At 54.7% G+C, this 18,869-nt stretch overlaps 1 protein-coding gene and 1 long non-coding RNA gene across 2 annotated transcripts in view; both read right to left on the bottom strand.

Moving 5' to 3' along the window:
• The window catches only part of LOC142906490 (uncharacterized), a 34,295-nt gene extending 21,430 nt beyond the window's left edge, over positions 1-12,865 (bottom strand). The window contains exons 1-2 of the long non-coding RNA XR_012930334.1: positions 12,721-12,865; positions 2,478-2,757 (exon numbers count right to left, since the gene is read on the bottom strand). This is a non-coding gene — a long non-coding RNA (uncharacterized LOC142906490). The remainder of the gene's footprint in view (positions 1-2,477; positions 2,758-12,720) is intronic.
• Positions 12,866-12,869: 4 nt separating this feature from the next.
• Positions 12,870-18,869, bottom strand: part of LOC116956576 (uncharacterized) — a gene marked incomplete at its 3' end in the record, with an annotated part of 43,410 nt that continues 37,410 nt past the window's right edge. The window contains exon 7 of the mRNA XM_076054371.1: positions 12,870-14,644. Within this exon, the coding sequence (XP_075910486.1) occupies positions 12,870-14,644 (1,775 nt within the window). The remainder of the gene's footprint in view (positions 14,645-18,869) is intronic.

Raw genomic sequence — 18,869 nt, 5'->3', positions numbered from 1 at the left:
ACCTCTGAATAAAGGCTGTGGTAAGCCTCTGTTTTCAGCTATCTCCTCGTCAGCCGATGTCTCTGGGGAGATCTGGACTGTGTACCCAATGCAGCCATTGCAGCTGAATGAGCCACAGACCTGAACTTTACCCATTACCACCATCACTATCATTACCAGCACCACCATCACGACCGCCATGGCCACTACCACTATCATCACCACCACCATCAACATCAGCTGCATGAGCCAGTACAGAACCGCACCCATTTCCCCTTGGCACCAAGAGGAGGGGGGGGGGGACGATGCCAACCCCAGCTGCAATCAATAATTACATTTTCACTTGCAATCTTCATTAGTAGTGATCCCAGACCATGCTGCTGTGGGTATCAATGGGGTCCTAGATGGACGCCCGCCACCACAGTGAAAGAATGGCAGGATTTCTCTTATCGATAACAAGCCAATGGTCAGTGGGCAGATGAGCTCAATGGTATGTCCTGGTGTCAAGTACATGGGCCCTCAATCCGCTCCTCAATCACTAATCCAGCAGATGTTCTTGCCGGAACAGCGTGTTGATAATTGCAAGCCAATTGTCTGCACATAAGTCCAACAACCTAATACCTTTGTTATTGTGCTGATTTCGCCCAACTCTTCCAATCATTCTGGCCCAGGTGTCTGTCATTGCCCACTCGGATATTAAAGTCACCTAACAAGATGACTATCTCATAGAAGGCATCTGACTCGACAGCCTTGCCTGCATCCCTCCACTGATGTTCATCTTCTGTGGGGGCGTAAGCCACCACCACCAGCATTCGTCACCTCCCGTTGATGGGGAGGCGAGCCAACAGTAGCTTGGGACTCACAGCTTGGCACACCTCACCGTCACGCTCCCATGACAATTGTATTGTTCAGGATCGGAGCCGACTCCCTGTTGTTTAGCAGTTTCCTGCATCGAGCGGAGCACTGTCCACCCCACATGGTGGCCGGAGCCAGAGCCGGTCCACGGAACCTCCTGGATTCCACAGGGGTCCAGGCCGCACCAGTTCAGCTGCCGACAGACGAGTGGGTTGCAGCCTCTCCTCCGCAGTGAACGTTCGCGCATTTAATGTGGCCACTCGCAGCAGTTTCCTTGCTGTTTCTAGAGGAATCACCGAGAGGCGGGGGACAAAGTTGGGCTCTGGAACAATTGGGGTTTGACCAGAAGACGTCGTAGACGCCTGTCCCCCCTCCCCCCCCGGGATAACCGACAAAAGCTCTTGACACGTCTTGCTGGGGTCTGTGAGGTTGCACTTCCGCAGGGTGTTTGTGGGACGGCGTTGAAGGTGAGATATTTCTGGCGCTGATATCTCGAGTTCAGGAGTTCTTGGAGGTGTTCATTCACCCTCCTACAGCGGTTGGTACCGTCTTTGAGGAGCGCCGTTCCATCCCGAGATCTCGATTACTATTTACACACAAAAAATAATGTACGTAGCTCGGACCACAAACGATAGCTCAACGAAGTGGCTTGTCATATGGAAATTTCTAAAAGCAGACAAATGCTTGAAATGCAAGATTATAAATGTGAGGGGGGAAAACCAGAGGACCCAGGGAAAAATCCACGTGACCATGGAGAGAGACACGCAAACTCCAAATATACAGCAGCAGCAGGTGTCAGGGTCGGGATCGAACCCACGACCTCCTGCGTACCAGGCGATGGAGTTAACATCTCCTAGCCACCGTGATGATGATGCTGATGAGAGAGACACGCAAACTCCACATAAACAGCAGCAGGTGTCAGGGTCCAGATCGAACCCACGACCTCCTGTGGACCAGGCGATGGAGTTAACATCTCCTAGCCACCGTGATGATGATGCTGATGAGAGAGACACGCAAACTCCACATACACAGCAGCAGGAGTCAGGGTTCGGATCGAACCCACGAACTCCTGTACACCAGGTGAGGGAGTTAACATCTCCTAGCCACCACGGCGAGGTGTTGTGGTGTGTTCATTGTGGTTAATTGGGAAGTACAAGAGGCACACACAGACACAAACACAGCTACACACATAGACACACAAACACATCACCACCACCACAACCACCATCACAACCTCTACCACTATCAAAAGAACCATAGCCATCATCACCATAATCATAATCTGCACCATCACCATCACCTCTACCACCAAAGACAAAAATTCCCCACATAGCCTCAACAGCCTGTTGCGGCAAGAGCTGTTAGCGAGCACCTAACCTCCACCATCCAATACCAATACCCGCAATTCGCCACGAAGTGGTGGTGCCATCACCACAGGGTCTGTGCCAGACCAGGTGCACTTTGAGGGCACATGAAGTGTTGAAGGCTCACTGCTGGCAGGAGGTCACGGGACAGACTCAGGTGCCATGCACTGACCGACTGAGATGTCTGGCAGATGCACCACCACCACCATCAACCACCACCACCATCAATCACCACCACCACCACCATCACCACCACCACCATCACCGCAACTTTCTCACCCGCGGCCTCCTGCTTGTGATGTTGTTATTGATGATGTTGTTGACGTCATCCGAGCTGGATTTGGAGCGGAGGGTGGTGGTCGCGATCGTGGTGGTTGCGGTTAGGGCCGCCCCCCTGCGACCTCGCGAGTAGCTGGCGGTGGTGGTGGTGGTGGTGGCTCCGCTGGCGGCGGTGGTGGTGGTGGTGACGGTGGAGGACGCCGGCTGAGAGTCGTAGAGGCGGCGGATGGCGTCGAAGGTGCGCGGGGTGGCGTCGTCTTGGCCACGGCGCTCAAATAACCTGAACGGCGACAGCATTCGGCATCTTGATTTAAGGCTTTCGTGACTGCAGTGATTCATATTCTTAGCTCTTTTGGTAAAAGTCACGTTGCAGGGAAACAATAAAATAATAAAATATATGTGAATTTTTAAAAATAATAATAAATAAATGCGGGCCGCCACTTCTTTCAAATGTTTCTTGCCGTTGGTTTTTCACACCTGACGACGACCGTTTGTGTTATGGTCAAAACGTCGTAAGAATTTTTATTGTTTTATATATTTTATTATTTTATTGTTTCCCTTCAACGTGACTTTACCGAAAGAGCTAAGGATATAGCAATCGGCATCGTCGACGTTACACAGCGCAGCGGCAACGTCAACACCACCAGCGTGTGTACGTACGTTGGAACTTCTTTCACACCATCATCACCATTAGACCTCCTTTGCCAGTGTAGAGGTGTTAACTATGCGCTGTTGCGTAACCTGCATTGCCACCAGGGCAGTGCAGCATTACCCCTGGGTACAACGGTTGGGGTCAGTCGAGGTGAAACGGATCGTAGCCAGGGTTTGGTTCGAACCAATCAGACGGTTCCACGTGGGAATGTATGATTGGTTCTACATGGCCACGAAGGAGTATAAGACGGGTGACCCAACGGACCTCGGGGAGTTCTCTCCCTACACGAAGACAGAAGACTGGGCTGGAGCCTAGCTAGGACCCTGGACCAGACTTCCAGACCTTCTAAGGGCTAAGGCTCGGCATACCCAGTGGTCAGGACCCACCGGGCCAGCGGTGGGTCAGATAGCCTTCCCTAGGTCCTAGCCGGAGGACTAGGATAGCGGTAGACGTGTGAGTCCCACCAAGTCCGGAGGCTGTACCTCCTTAGGTATCAAGGAGGTTAGCGGTAGACGTGTGAGTCCCGCCAAGTCCGGAGGCTGTACTTCCCTAGGGTATCGGGTGAGGGGACCGAATATCCCTCTGTGTGTGTTAAGCATTGTATAAGGAAATAATACAATAAACAGAGTGTGCCTCCTAAGAAGTCTGCTCGTCCTTACAACACTACAACTGGAGTCAGAAGTGGTTGGAAATGGAAACCAGAAGTTCAGCCCACGCGCGGAGCCAGAACGAAGATAACGCTGTCTCACCTGCAAGCACCGCCAGCTCCGCTGAAAACGCTGCCGCGTTGACGACCGCACAGCCACCGGTTGAGCAGCCGGTCGCTCCCCCTGCCATGGGGGACGGACTCAGGGCAGCACACGGCCGTCTCGCTCAACTCCTACATGCCGCGGCCTCATTATCGAAGAGATCAACTTGGAAGTCGCGGGCAGGCCGAGTCAACCGCCGGCAGACGTTCCTGCCATCGGCCGGGGCGGACATTTTCACTTTCCCGCCGAAAGCGGAAGCCAGGGGCATCCTGGGAACGCGGGGGGCCAATCACAACCCGCAACGTCATCAGCACGCGACGCTGCGAATTCAAGTTCCTCAGCGGACGCCGCATCATCACTGTACCGACACGGTACAGTAGACTCTATCGGCCGGGAAATCGCCGATCTCCGGCTCGAGACGGTGCAAGCTGAGGGGGAGACGACGTCCGCCCTCCAACAACGCCTGCCCATCTTCCGAGAATTCGCATCTGAAGGGGGCGACTGGGCGGCGTTCCAGCGTTGCTTCCTGAGCCACCAAGAAATGGTGGGCTGGTCGGACGCACAGGCGCTCCGAGCGCTACCGGCCACTCTGGACGACGACGCTCTCACCTCGCTCCTCACCATCCTCAGGCACCAAAGGGCGACTCTTCAATCGGCCCTCCGACGGATGTCCGACGTCTACGGGCCTCCATCCGACGTCCGCAGCCGATTTTACGACAGGCGACGCCGCCCTAAAGAGTCTCCGTTGGCATTCCGGACCGCTCTACTGGCGATGGCTAGAGCGGGTTACCCTCGCATGGACGACGAGGCCATCGATGCCATCGTTCTCCAGAAGATGCTGGAGCTGGTGCGCGAGCTGCGCATCATCATCCAAGCGGTGGACGACAGTATGTGCTCGCTAAGAGCCGCTCGGTGCATCCACATCTGCTGCTCCACACGGAATCGACCAAGACCGCCTCGGCTTCGACGTCGGAGCCTGCCAGCAGGGACGCCGAGTTCTCCCCCGACCGGGCCTTCATGGCGACCAGGTCAACGGGCCGGCGATCGTCCGACCACGCTGGTCGCCGCAACAACCAGCAGCAGGGACGGCCTGCTCCACGCGGCGACGTGACGTGCTTCAACCGTGGCCGACGAGGCCACATCTCCTCTGACTGCCGTGCGCCTCGACGACGCCCCTCCGCATCCCGGGGCCAGGACTACAGGACGTCCACGGCATCGCGGCAAAACCAGGCAAGTCGCGACGCCTCTCATGCTCGGCCCTCATTCACACCATACACACCGCAACGCACCATAAGAAGGGCTCGCGATTCGGCGTGTTATGGGGGGTATTCTGGCGTTTGTTCGCAGCCACTCGGACCTGAGCAGTGGTCTGAGTTGGCCCATAGGGTAGTCGTGGCGACGGCAGGTTCGTCCGTGGTTGTCGGATCAATCGAGGGTGTGGAATTTCGCGTGTTGATCGATACTGGTGCGTCGGCTATGATCATTTCGGATTTGATTTACAATATACTGCCCGTACGATGCCGCCCCTTGGAACGGATTTCTATCCCGTGTTTCGCCGCTAATGGCAGTTCGCTGGGAATTATCGGGCAAATTCGAGCGCAAATTGGCAGGGCCTATTTTGGTCTCTTCTTCCCTCACCGTGCCGTGTTTGTTAGGCACTGATTTTCTCGCGAAAATGCCTATTACGATCCTTGTAGATCAAGGCTGCATCGAACTCCCGTCGGGTCGACGGATGGCGTTCTTGCCCACACCCTCACATCCACGCATGGCTAGTGCCTCGGTGCAGGCGTTTGTCGCGAGCACAGTCCGCATTCCGCCAGGGACACAAATGCTCGTGCCCTTGCAACTTAAAAAACCGCTAGCCCCGGAGGCCTCGGCACATGGCATTTTGCTGCGGCCTTCAAACGCAGCTGATAAGGGGTTAGATTTGGTGGCTGCACACACCCTCGTAGCAGCCGACAGGGAGCCGTTCTTGCAGGTTTTGAATGTCGGATTGTCCACAACCGTCATTCCGCAAGGAACTGTGCTCGCTCACGTGACCCCGGTGCCGTTGGGGACCTAAGTCGCGGGACACGTGTGTGACACGCCGCACGTCCCACCTCCTTCCGAATCGGATGAGAGATGGTTGGACGCGCTCTGCACAGACACGGGTGATCTGTCTCGTTCGCAGCGAATTAAATTGCGCGCTCTTCTGCGAGAATTTTCCGATGTCTTCAGTAAATCTAAATTTGATATTGGCTGCACCAAGCTGCTGCCTCACCACATTGATACTGGTGATGCTGCCCCGATTCGACAAAACCCGTTTCGGCTTAGCCCGTTGGAGAAACAGCATGTTAAATCGGCTGTGGATGACATGCTGGAGGCCGATATAATTTCTCCCTCCACTAGTCCCTGGGGTGCTTCAATAGTGCTGGTCAAAAAGCACGATGGCAGTCTCCGTTTTTGCGTTGATTTTCGGCGCCTAAATAAAATCTCGGTAGCGGACGCCTACCCTCTCCCTCGTATGGACGAGTCATTGGGCCTTCTGTCGGGGTTTTGGCAACTCCCCCTCGACGAAGCGTCAAAACCTAAGACTGCTTTTTGGACACCACAGGGCCTTTTCGAGTTTAATAGATTGCCCATGGGTCTCCACTCGGCCCCAGCGACGTTCCAGAGGCTCATGGAGCTGGTCCTCGCTGGGCTCCAGTGGGACTCATGTCTCAATTATCTTGACGACGTCATCGTCTTTAGCCGCACATTCGGCGAACACATCGAACGGTTGCGTGCTGTCTTCTTGAAAATGCGGGCCGCTAACTTAAAATTCAAGCCGCAGAAGTGTCACCTTCTGCGTGAGTCTGTGCGCTATCTGGGCCATATAGTTAGCCGCTCGGGCATCTCTACCGACCCTGAAAAAACCAAATGTGTTCAACAATGGCCGACCCCTACATCTGCGGGCGATGTTCGTAGTTTTATTGGTTTTGCGTCGTACTACCGCCGGTTTGTTGCTGGCTTCGCGACGATTGCCAAGCCGCTCCACGCCCCTTACGTCAAAAGGGGTGGCGTTTCATTAGGGGGACGCAGAACAGGCCGCGTTCGACTCCTTGCGGAACGTGCTCGTGACGACACCGTCCCTTGCGTACCCCGATTTTTCCGTGCCATTCGTGTTGGACACCGACGCTAGCAATACGGGGATTGGGGGTGTTCTGTCACAAAAAGTTGATGGCATTGAAAGGGTTGTTGCCTATGGTAGCAGAGTCTTGTCTCTTGCTGAACAAAGATACTGTGTGACCAGACGTGAGCTGCTGGCCATTGTTTTTTTTATTCAGCAATACAGGCCGTACCTGTATGGTCAGCATTTTACCGTGCGAGCTGATCATTCGGCTTTACAGTACGCTCTGCGGGTTGACCAACCGTCCGGGCAGCTTTCTCAGTGGCTCGAAGTCCTTCAAGACTACGATTTCAATGTCACTTACCGTAGGGGTGCACAACACACGAATGCCGATGCGTTGTCTCGCCTCCCGCCGGCTCAAAAATGTGCGTGTTTTTTGGGCTCGGGCCGTTGTAAGCCGCCACTGCCTGCGCAGGTCACGCCTCTCACAACGGTGTCAGCCGCGCTTCCCGCTGCCTCAGCGCCAATGTTGGATCATGCAGATCCAATGGCCAGTGACGATTTGCTGGGGCTAACTTTGGCCGAATGGGGTCGGCACCAGAGCGATGACATGTCGTTACTGCGGTTGCGTCGCCACGCGAATAATGCGGCTCCAAGACAGGGCAAATTTAATTCATTCGTCATGAAGCACGGCTTGTTGATGCATTGGGATGCTGACTCGTGTCAACATAAAATCGTCGTGCCGTCCGCCTTGCGATGCAAAGCCGTATGGGCGGCGCATGAGCGGTTATTGCACCTGGGTGTTCATAAGACCATTGGGTTGTTGCGGTTGCAATTTTTCTGGCCGGGCATGCTGCGCGACGTCACTGACATTTTGCTGGGATGCACCCATTGCGTGCAATGGCTAAACCGGCATGTCCACCCCTGAAACCCATTTTGGTCTCTCGTATAAATGAGTTGGTGGCTCTCGATATTTTGGGCCCTTTTCCTACTACGCCACGGGGTAATAAGTACCTTCTGGTTGGGGTAGAGTATTTTACGCGGTGGCCTATGGCCTGGGCCCTCCCCAACCAGTCAGCGGCGGCCGTTGTGGGCGCCTTTGTTCAGGGCTACGTCCTGGACAAGGGCTCACCAATACGGTTGCTGACCGATCAGGGAAGACATTTTTCGGGAGCCTTGCTGAATGATGTGTGCCGCCTGTTGGGCACTAAGAAAGTGCGCACTTCGCCCTACCATCCCCAGACCGACGGCATGGTGGAGCGCCTTCATAGAACTCTCACCGCTATGTTATGCCATCGGGTCGATGAATCCCACCTCGATTGGGACTTGCAGGTTCCGGGGGTCCTCGCCGCATACCATATAGCGCCTCACGTGGCGACGGGATTTTCCCCGTTCTTTCTAATGTATGGCAGGGATGCCTTTCCTCCCGCCGACGTTCGGCTGGAAATCGAACAGCCACCGCAAAAGTCAAAGCTCGTTGACCACTTGCGATTTAACCTCCGTAAGTTGGCCGAGGCACGGGAGGCTGCCATTGAAAATTCGGCTTCCCGCCAACGGGCGAATTTGCGACTGCGTGACCCTCGGACGTACATGCATCGGTGGGCACCGGGAGACAGGGCATGGCTCCACTGCCCCCAGGTGCCGGTGTCCACGTCGGCCAAACTCCTCAGGCCATGGCGAGGCCCGGTTGAGGTAGTGGAAGTCCTGCGTCCCCAATGTGTTAAAATTCGCTGGGGACGGCGTCGCTGGTGCGTTCACCCCTCTCGGTTGAAACCCTTCGTCACGTCACGCGTCCCTCCACAACACACACGACACGGGGGCCGAGTGTGCGACGCGTCCGATGAGCCGGATGTTGCCCCGTTGGTGCCTAACCCACAGCGCAGGCGTGTCATTCCTCCTGCAGATGACGTGGGAGTGACGGCTCCATGCAGGCCACGTTCGGCCTCAATGGACCGTGGAGCAGCAGGGGTCCCCGTGGAGATGCCTAAAGGCCCACCGGATGCTCTTGCTCATCCTCCTCCTTCCCTTGTGCCGCCGACAAAGCCTGCCATCCCCTACGATGGTCCCGCGAAACACACGCGCGCGAAATCTCGCCGGTTGTTATGATGTTCTTTGGCATGTCTAGTGCCTTGTACATACGTTATGTTGTTAAGGGGGGTATTTATAGGGGTTTTATTGTTCTTGTTCTTGTTGTTCGTGAGGCACACTCACAATTCTTCTACCGTTGGTAATTTTGGAGTTTCCCATTGTTGCAGCCGGGACGGCTGGAGCTTCCGAAGGAGGGGGTGATGTAGAGGTGTTAACTACGCGCTGTTGCGTAACCTGCATTGCCACCAGGGCAGTGCAGCATTACCCCTGGGTACAACGGTTGGGGTCAGTCGAGGTGAAACGGATCGTAGCCAGGGTTTGGTACGAACCAATCAGATGGTTCCACGTGGGAATGTATGATTGGTTCTACCTGGCCACGAAGGAGTATAAGACGGGTGACCCAACGGACCTCGGGGAGTTCTCTCCCTACACGAAGACAGAAGACTGGGCTGGAGCCTAGCTAGGACCCTGGACCAGACTTCCAGACCTTCTAAGGGCTAAGGCTCGGCATACCCAGTGGTCAGGACCCACCGGGCCAGCGGTGGGTCAGATAGCCTCCCCTAGGTCCTAGCCGGAGGACTAGGATAGCGGTAGACATGTGAGTCCCACCAAGTCCGGAGGCTGTACCTCCTTAGATATCAAGGAGGTTAGCGGTAGACGTGTGAGTCCCGCCAAGTCCGGAGGCTGTACCTCCCTAGGGTATCGGGTGAGGGGACCGAATATCCCTCTGTGTGTGTTAAGCATTGTATAAGGAAATAATACAATAAACAGAGTGTGCTTCCTAAGAAGTCTGCTCGTCCTTACAACACTACACCAGTACCAAAATATAATAATAGGGTTTTCCCCCTTTTTTCTGGCAACAAAACTGCAACCTTTTTACAAGGATTCATGTCTGCATTAACCACAATACCTGCAGTCAAAATGCAAACAAAAACATACTATCATAATATATGCATTGTCCTTGAAACTGATTGGTCCACACCAAGGGACGGCTTTCTTTCAAGGACAATGCATATATTATCATAGTATGTGTTTTGTTTGCATTTTGACTGCAGGTATTGTGGTTAATGCAGTAACATGAATCCTTGCAAAAAAAGGTTTCAGTTCTGTTGCCAGAAAAAAAGGGGGGAAACCCTATTATTACATTTATTTCACACCATACGTAGATAACTGTGCTAATCGGAGGTGCTAAGGCGTACAAACCCTCTGAGATCCGCTGTTCCAATCCGGGTGTTGTCGTTTGTGTTTGTTTGCTCAAACAATGTCAACGGCCACAGCAATAAACATCGTGACAAGGAGCACATCAACAACAACATCATCAACATCAAGGTGTGTACGTACGTTGAACTTCTTTTGACGGGCCACTTTGTTGACATATCATTTGTTGATACCCGAGTGGGCTTTGCCTGGTAGGGCGGGGATGGTTCAGTTGTATTTGAAGGTGTTTGGGTGATCTGTTCACATTTCTTGTACTTTGCACTCCTGGACATCTGTAGCTCATCGCATTTCCTCCTCCAGTCTAAACACAAATTCTGATTCTCCGATTCCGTTCTCGGGTTGCGGATGAAACCGGTTGCGTTCTCGAGTGGCATGGTTGGTTGGCAGTCCCTTGGGCATGAGGATGGCACACCTTCCACAGACGATAGCTCAACGAAGTGGCTTGTCACATGACCACGGGGAGAGACAACGTGCAAAATATACAGCAGCAGCAGGCGTCGGGGTCGGGATCGGACCCACGACCCCCTGTGTACCGGGCGAGGCGGTCAACATCTCCTGGCCACCGCGGTACCCAAATCACACAGTGTGCCCCCCCCCCCCCGCCCCCCATGGCTGCAGATGCCTGGCAACGAGATCATGTCAGCTGTACCCCTGAACAGGCTGACCCCACACTGGAAAACTCGGAGGAACCAAAGGCAGAATATGCAAACTCCAAATATACAGCAGGCGGCTGGGCCGGGGGGTCGAACCCACAACCTCCTGTACGCCAGAAGGGGTAGTTGACATCTCCTAGCCACCGTGGAGGGGGGCGGCTGCTCCTTGTGGTGCTCGGTCCACTTCCAGACATCTGTGACAAAGAGCTTCATAGATCATCGGATTCCTCCTGCAGTCCCAACGGTCCGATTGCGATCGTGGCTTTGGCCGCGCCGATTCGACGACGCGTCGTCGTGGCTGTCGGATATCTTCCGTTCGGTCTTCCCACGGTTCGCTCCACTCACAAGGAGCAACGACTTCCTCCTCCAATACTTGAGCCACAGCAGCACCAGCGGGGTCAGCCCCGCTTTTCCCTCTGATGTTGCTTGACCCGAGGGGTTTCCGTTGCACCAAGACATCAAGGAAATGCTGCCGCAAGATGAGCTGCCACTCTCTTTCTGGCCCCTCCCCCCACCCCCCCAACCTTATTTCCTATTTAAGCTGCTGTTCATCCCTCTCTCTCTCTCTCCTTGCCTCTCTGTCCGTATTTCCTACTGACCATGTACCTCGTATTTTCACTCTGTCTATGCTGGTTTTTTGCAATCCAGAAGTTGAACACGAAATTTAACACTCTTCTGAAATTCGTGGTCCGCCAAGAAGTGTCTAACTGTGTTGTTGGCCTGACTGGTTGTGCTTCACATAATGTTTTTTCAGGTTTGTTGAATTCTCGTCTCTCATCTCCTTGTTGTATTTACCTCCGTGATTTGTTCTTGACACCTGATGAAGATCGCTTGTGTTGTGATCGAAACGTCGTGATTGTTTTGTTTTAATGTAATTTTATTTTATTTCTACATACGTGACTTTACTGAAAGAACAAAAACCCAATGAGTAATGCTCAGCAAAGCCTGCGAACACGCTCGCGGAGGTCGAAGATCAGATCACCATTCTTTCCCTTAAAGGATGTTGACGGGTGTGGTGCTGCAAGTTACTTCTTGATGGTGTTACAGTAATGCTACTGAGGCGGTTTCCATTTCCTCAACAACTCGTAACCACCACTCATCCTTACTGTGCGGCACGGCTCTCCGAACCTCCAAACTCCCGAGCAAAGGCTGCGGCAAGCCTCCTCGTTCTTGGATGTGGGATGTTGTCGACGGTGGGAGTCGACCTGCCACTTACTTTTACTAGGGTTTCTGGGGAGGTCTGGACTGCGTGCGTAATGCAGTCATAACAGCTGCATGAGTCAGACTCCTGAAACTCAGCCATTACCCCTCGTGTCAGGGGGGTAGGGCGATGCCAACTCCACTTCCAAGCGATGATGAAATTCCTGCTTGTAACCTCCAGACTCACCACACAGAGACCCATAGACTCACAACACAGAGATACTCATAGACTCACCACACACAGACCCACAGACTCACCACACACAGACCCACAGACTCACTACACAGACTCACAGACTCACCACACAGAGACCCAGAGTCTCACCACAGAGATAATCACAGACTCACCACACAGAGACACCCACAGACTCACCACACAGAGACCCACAGATTCACAACACAGAGACCCACAGACTCACCACACAGAGACCCATAGACTCACCACACAGAGACCCACAGACTCACCACACAGAGACCCACAGACTCACCACACAGAGACCCACAGACTCACCACACAGAGACCCACAGACTCACCACCACACAGAGACCCACAGACTCACCACCACGGCCTGCCCCTCCCCCCAGAGCCATGTACCTGGCGGTGTCCCCGGGCCTCCTCCAGTCATCCCCGCGTCTCCTCCCCTCCGCCCCTCCCACTGCGCTCAGATCCTCGTAGCTCTTCCCCAGGCGCGAGGGAACTTCTCCGACTCTCCTGGCGGACCCCTTCCACGGGCGGTCCCTCCCCCCCCCCGCCGCCGCCCCCCCACCGCCCCCTCCCTCCGCTCCCCCCGCCGCCCCGGCCGCCGTGCGCACCGCGTCCAGGTAGAGGGAGTTGAGGTCCACGGAGCGCTCGCCAACGTGGCGCCGCCTGAAGGCGCTGGCGCTCTCTCGGACGCCTTCCGTGGTACCGGTGCCCCCACCGGTGCCCCCGCCGGTGCCCCCACCGGTGCCCCCGCCGGTGCCCCCACCGGTGCCCCCACCGGTGTCCCCGCCGGTGCCCCCGCCGCCGCCGTCCACGCTGCTGTTGCTCCTCCTGCCGCTCTCCTTGAAGGCGCTGGCGCCGTCTCGGACGCCGTCTCTGGCGCCGGCACGCCGACCGTTACCCTCGCCGGGACCTCCACCGGTGCCCCCGCCCACGGCCCCGCCGGTGACCCGCCTGGCTGCGCCGCCACCGCCGCCGCCGCCGCCGTCGTCGTCCGCGCCGCCGCCGTTGCTCCTCCCGCCGCTCTCACCGGCGCCGCCGTTCCCGTAGCAGGGAGCCGCCGCCGCCGCCGCCGCCGCCGCCGCCGCTCGCGTTCCGGCGCCGCCGTGGCGAGCCGCCTCGGCCCGGCCCGCCTTGCCGCCGCCGCCAGCCTGGTCGCCGGGAGGCCGTGCCGCTTCCCGGCTCTCCTCGCCGGCGACCTCGACGGGCGAGGGGAGCGAGGAGGGCGAGGAGGGCGAGGGGAGCGAGGGGTCCGAGGGGTCCGAGGGGTCCGAGGGGTCCGCACGGCCGCACACGGGGGCCCCGTCCTCGCGCGGCTCCGGGAAGGACTGCGCCCGGAGGAACCGCCGCTGGGAGGCGCCGCCGCCGCCGCCGCCGCCTCCGTCGCCGCCGCCGCCGCCCGGCTCCGTCGCCTCCTCGCCCGCCCCCGGGCGAGCCCTGCGGGTCGGCGACAGGCTGAGTTGCAGGTTCACGGAGGAGGTGTGCGTCGCCGGGCCTCCCGCGGGGATGCTGGCCTTGCTCGTGAACGTTCCGCCGCTCCTCCCGGCGTCGCCGGCTCTCCGGGCCTCTCCTCCGGACGGCCGCCCCGCGTCGGCGTCCCCCCCTCCCCCCCCTCGTCCTCCTCCTGCCGCCGCCGCCGCCGCCGCCGCCGCGGCCTCCTCCTCCTCCCCCGCCGGGTCCCCGTCGTCGTCCCCGTCGACGCCGCGGAGGACGCTCCAAGGCCGCCGCCTGCCGAGCGTCGCCCCGGCCGACGAGGGCAGCGTGGCCGACTTGCTCTCGAGGCCCCGGGGCCGCGACGCCACGGGGGGCCTCGCCGGCTCGGGGGGGGGGTCCCGGGCGAGGAGGAGGCCGCGGCCGCCGTCGCGGGCCCGGGGCGCCGCCGCCCCCCCGCCCACGCCGCCGTCCACGCCGCCGCCGCCCCGCCGGTGAGCGGCGAGCAGCAGGCGGTCCACCTCGAGCCGCAGCTGCTCGTTGTGCTGTCGCTCGCGCCTCAGGACGCTGCGAGCGTCCTCCAGCTCCAGCGACAGCAGCGTCTCCCGGCGCCGCAGGGACGCCGACGTGGCGGCGGGGAGGGGCTCGGCGGGCGAGGAGTCGGCTGGGCCGGCCGGTGACGGGCCGACGGCTTCCCCGTCGTGCCGCTGCCGCCGCCGCTGCTGCTGCTGCTGCTGCTGCTGCTGCTGCTCCAGCTTGAGCGCCCGAGCTTCCGAGCGCTGCAGCTGCTGCCGCAGGTCGGTGAGCTCGACGCGGAGACGTTCGAGCTCGCGGCCGGCACGTGGAGAGCTGGGCCCCAAACTCACGTCCAGACGGTCCCGAGCCGCTGCACGGCATGGCAAAACAGAAATAAACTAAACGGCCGAAACTAATAAACTAAACGACTGAAACTAATACTCTTTGGTTCTATTCGGTAAAGTCACGTAGGTTAAATAAATAAAACAACAAAAATCACGACGTTTCGGCCACAACACAAGCGGCCTTCATCAGGTGAAGGGACCAGCCTGTCTCGAAGACTGCGCTGGAGTGAAACAGAGCCAAGCTCAGACTGCGACCTTTAAGCTGTGTGAGAGGGATTAAGGTGCCTCGACAAAGGAATTAGCATCAAACAGAACATCCAAGAATGGTAGCTTGCCATTTTTCTCCACTTCCATGGTGAATTTGATGGCGGGATGTCTGGAATTGATGTGGTGTAGGAAAAGGTTCAGAGCTGGGAGGCCATGTGGCCAAATGACGAAAGTGTCATCCACATATCTCTTCCACAGGGAAGGTCTGAGGGTGGAAGTCTGGATGGCGTCCGATTCAAATTTCTCCATGAAAACATTGGCTATCACTGGTGACAAGGGGGAACCCATGGGAGCACCCTCATTTTTCTTGTAGAAGGAACCATTCCAAGTGAAGTAGGTGTTGGTGAGGCAGTGCCTGACCAGCGTAGGTACCTCGGGGTTTAGTTGTTCTGTTTGAGAGGAGACCTGATGGCTCATTGGGGCATTCTGTCTACAGGAAACCCACCCACACAGATTCCTACTTGAAGCCTGATTCCCACCACCACCCAGCCCAAAAGAATTCTCTCATCAAAACTTTATACCATAGGGCTCATTGCATTTCGGACCAACACCACCTGACCAGTGAATTAAAACATGTACACCTGGCCCTCAAAAGGAATGGATACTCTGACGGTACCATCCGCCAAGCTGTTTCTCCCTCCATACAGAAACAACCACTTGATACTCTGGTCAAAACCATCACACTACCATATATAGCAGGCGTTACAAAAATATTTCCAAAATTCTAAACAAACACAAGATCCAGGTCCGGTTCAATACAGTACACAAAATTCGTGATCTGATCCCATCCATGAAAGATGTCATTCCTGACTTACAGTACCCCGGGGTTTACAAATTGAGTTGTACCTGCGGTGATTGCTATATCGGGGAGACGAAGCAACATGTCTCTGACTGAATTCGCGAGCACAAATCAGATTTGAAACACGGCAGAACGAATTATTCTGCCGTGGCTGATCACTGTTACAACGCTGTGGGTGATCACGATATAATTCTCTCCGATACCAAGGTTCTTTGCAAACCCACAGGTTTTTATCAGAGATTTGTTCACGAGGCAATTCAGATCTACAAACACAGACACAATTTCAACCGAGAAGATGGTTTCAAATTAAGCAACCATTGGAAAGATGTTCTAAATCGAACCAAACATTAAACTAATTTTCATTGGTACAGTATATTTTTTCAAGTAGTGGTACCCCAAACTTTCGCAGCACAGGCGGGTGCACTGCCGGTGCCGATCACTGTGCTACACCTTTCATCATGATAAGTCCGCCAATCAAATGCTATTTTTTACGCTAATTCCTTTGTCAAGGCACCTTAATCCCTCTCACACAACTTAAAGGTGCACTGCCGTGTGCTACACCTTTCATCATGCTAAGTCCGCCAATCAAATGCTAATTTTTTATGCTAATTCCTTTGTCGAGGCACCTTAGTCCATCTCACACAGCTTAAAGGTCGTAGTCTGAGCTTGGCTCTGTTTCACTCCAGCGCAGTCTTCGAGACAGTCTGGTCCCTTCACCTGATGAAGGCCGCTTGTGTTGTGGCCAAAACGTCGTGATTTTTGTTGTTTTCTTTTTTACCTACGTGACTTTACCGAATAGAACCAAAGAGTGTGGATCCTTGCAGTCACGAAAGCTTCAAATCTAGAATTGAAACTATAAACTAAACGACTGAATCTTGATTCGAAGCTTTCGTGACTGCAGGAATCCATACTCTCTGGTTCCAATAAACTGAACGACTTCATCAATTATTATTTTTTTTAACCACGTGTAAAGGTCGACCGAGTCTTTGTAGTGCATGCACGTTGATCTTGTTTCGCACCGTACGTAGCCAACCGTGCTAAACGGAGGTGGGCGGGAAGGACAACAAACTAAACACATAAAGCAGCTATAAAGAAATGGGTTTTGAATATAGATTTAACATATGTACCAGTAACATATATACGGTATCCCCTCGATATTCGCGAGGAATACATTTTTGGAGATGCTCGTGAATAGCACATTTTGCGGGTAATGATATTGGCCTATCTTTTGAGTGAAAACCTGAAATAAATAGGTAAATAAGCTATTAAATAGGTCGACATTATTATAACAACACACGTCTATCTCATCACTTTCTCCCTCATCACATTTTCTTTATCTCTTAACGTTATCACTCATCACGTTATCTCTCATCACCGTGTCATCTCTCATCACCGTGTATCTCTCTCCGTCGATGCAGCAATCATTTAGAGTTTCCGGATGCGATTCGCCGATAGCCAAAGATGCAGAAAGCAAGTTTGTGAACAACGGGGTAATGCTGCGGCTCTTTGCAGAAGCGATTTGGCCACAAATTAAAGCTCAACGAAGTGGCTTTATCAACGTCACATGTAATTCATAGCGGGCAAATACTCGAAACCAGTGGTTCTTAACCTGGGGTGGACGCAACCCCGGGGGGTGTGAGGAGATCATCGAAACAAATTAAGAGCGTTAAGTACAACTGCTTTTGATTCAAAGCTTTCGTGACTGCAGGGATTCATATTCTTGGTTCTTACGGTAAAGTCACCACTACGTAGAAGGGAAACAATAAAATAATAAAAAAAACATAAAACAATAAAATTCTCACGACGTTTCGACCGCAACACGAGAAGCAATCATCATCAGGTGTGAAAACCACAGCAAGAAAATTTTGAAGTGGCGGTTTTTTAATTTCTTCCAAAAAATTTACCGAAAGAACCAAGAATACAACTACTTTGTTTCATCAATCCGATGTATTAACATACACTCGTTAAGCCAAGGGGCACAAGGCTGCTGTCAAGGTTAAGAACCACTGCTCTAAACGTACGTCGAGTCAAGAGGTGGGGGGGGGGGGGGTGGAAACGGAGGAGCCAAAGAAAAATACACTGGGAGAGTGACACGCAAACTCCAAATATACAGAAGGCATCAGGGTCGGGATGAAAACCCACGTACCTCCTGCATATCTGGCGAAGTAGTTAACATTTCCTTGCCACCGTTACGCGCATGAGTGACGAGTCGATGTGATTTCATCATAGAATTAGTCTTTATCATTGTCAACGTGTTCATCATCATCATCATCCTTCCCTTAGGCACTGTGAATAGGTGAGACTGCCCTGGGCTCCACACCCATCCTATGGATGGTCCTGCCCATGGTGTTCAATGTTAAAGGTTCCCATAGGGCTCAATGTTAAAGGCTCCCATAGGGCTCAATGTTAAAGGATCCCATAGGGCTCAATGTTAGAGGCCTCCATAGGGCTCAATGCTAGAGGCTCCCATAGGGTTCAATGTTAGAGGCTCCCATAGGGTTCAATGTTAGAGGCCCCCATAGGGCTCAATGTTAGAGACTCCCATAGGGCTCAATGTTAGAGGCCCCCATAGGGTTCAATGTTAGAGGCTCCCATAGGGTTCAATGTTAGAGGCTCCCATAGGGTTCAATGTTAGAGGCCCCCATGTTAGAGGCCCCCATAGGGCTCAATGCTAGAGGCCCCCATAGGGTTCAATGTTAGAGGCCCCCATAGGGCTCAATGATAGAGGCTCCCATAGGGTTCAATGTTAGAGGCTCCCATAGGGTTCAATGTTAGAGGCTCCCATAGGGTTCAATGTTAGAGGCCCCCATAGGGCTCAATGATAGAGGCTCCCATAGGGTTCAATGTTAGAGGCTCCCATAGGGTTCAATGTTAGAGGCCCCCATAGGGCTCAATGCTAGAGGCTCCCATAGGGTTCAATGTTAGAGGCTCCCATAGGGTTCAATGTTAGAGGCTCCCATAGGGCTCAATGTTAGAGGCCCCCATAGGGCTCAATGCTAGAGGCTCCCATAGGGCTCAATGTTAGAGGCTCCCATAGGGCTCAATGCTAGAGGCCCCCATAGGGCTCAATGTTAGAGACTCCCATAGGGCTCAATGTTAGAGGCCCCCATAGGGCTCAATGCTAGAGGCTCCCATAGGGCTCAATGTTAGAGGCTCCCATAGGGCTCAATGCTAGAGGCCCCCAT

The sequence above is a fragment of the Petromyzon marinus genome, chromosome 66, assembly GCF_048934315.1.
Source record: "Petromyzon marinus isolate PM22_M1 ecotype Great Lakes invasive population chromosome 66, UKy_Petmar_22M1.pri1.0, whole genome shotgun sequence".
In the NCBI taxonomy this organism is placed as follows: Eukaryota; Metazoa; Chordata; class Hyperoartia; order Petromyzontiformes; family Petromyzontidae; genus Petromyzon; species Petromyzon marinus.
This window is presented reverse-complemented; position numbering and strand designations above follow the sequence as displayed.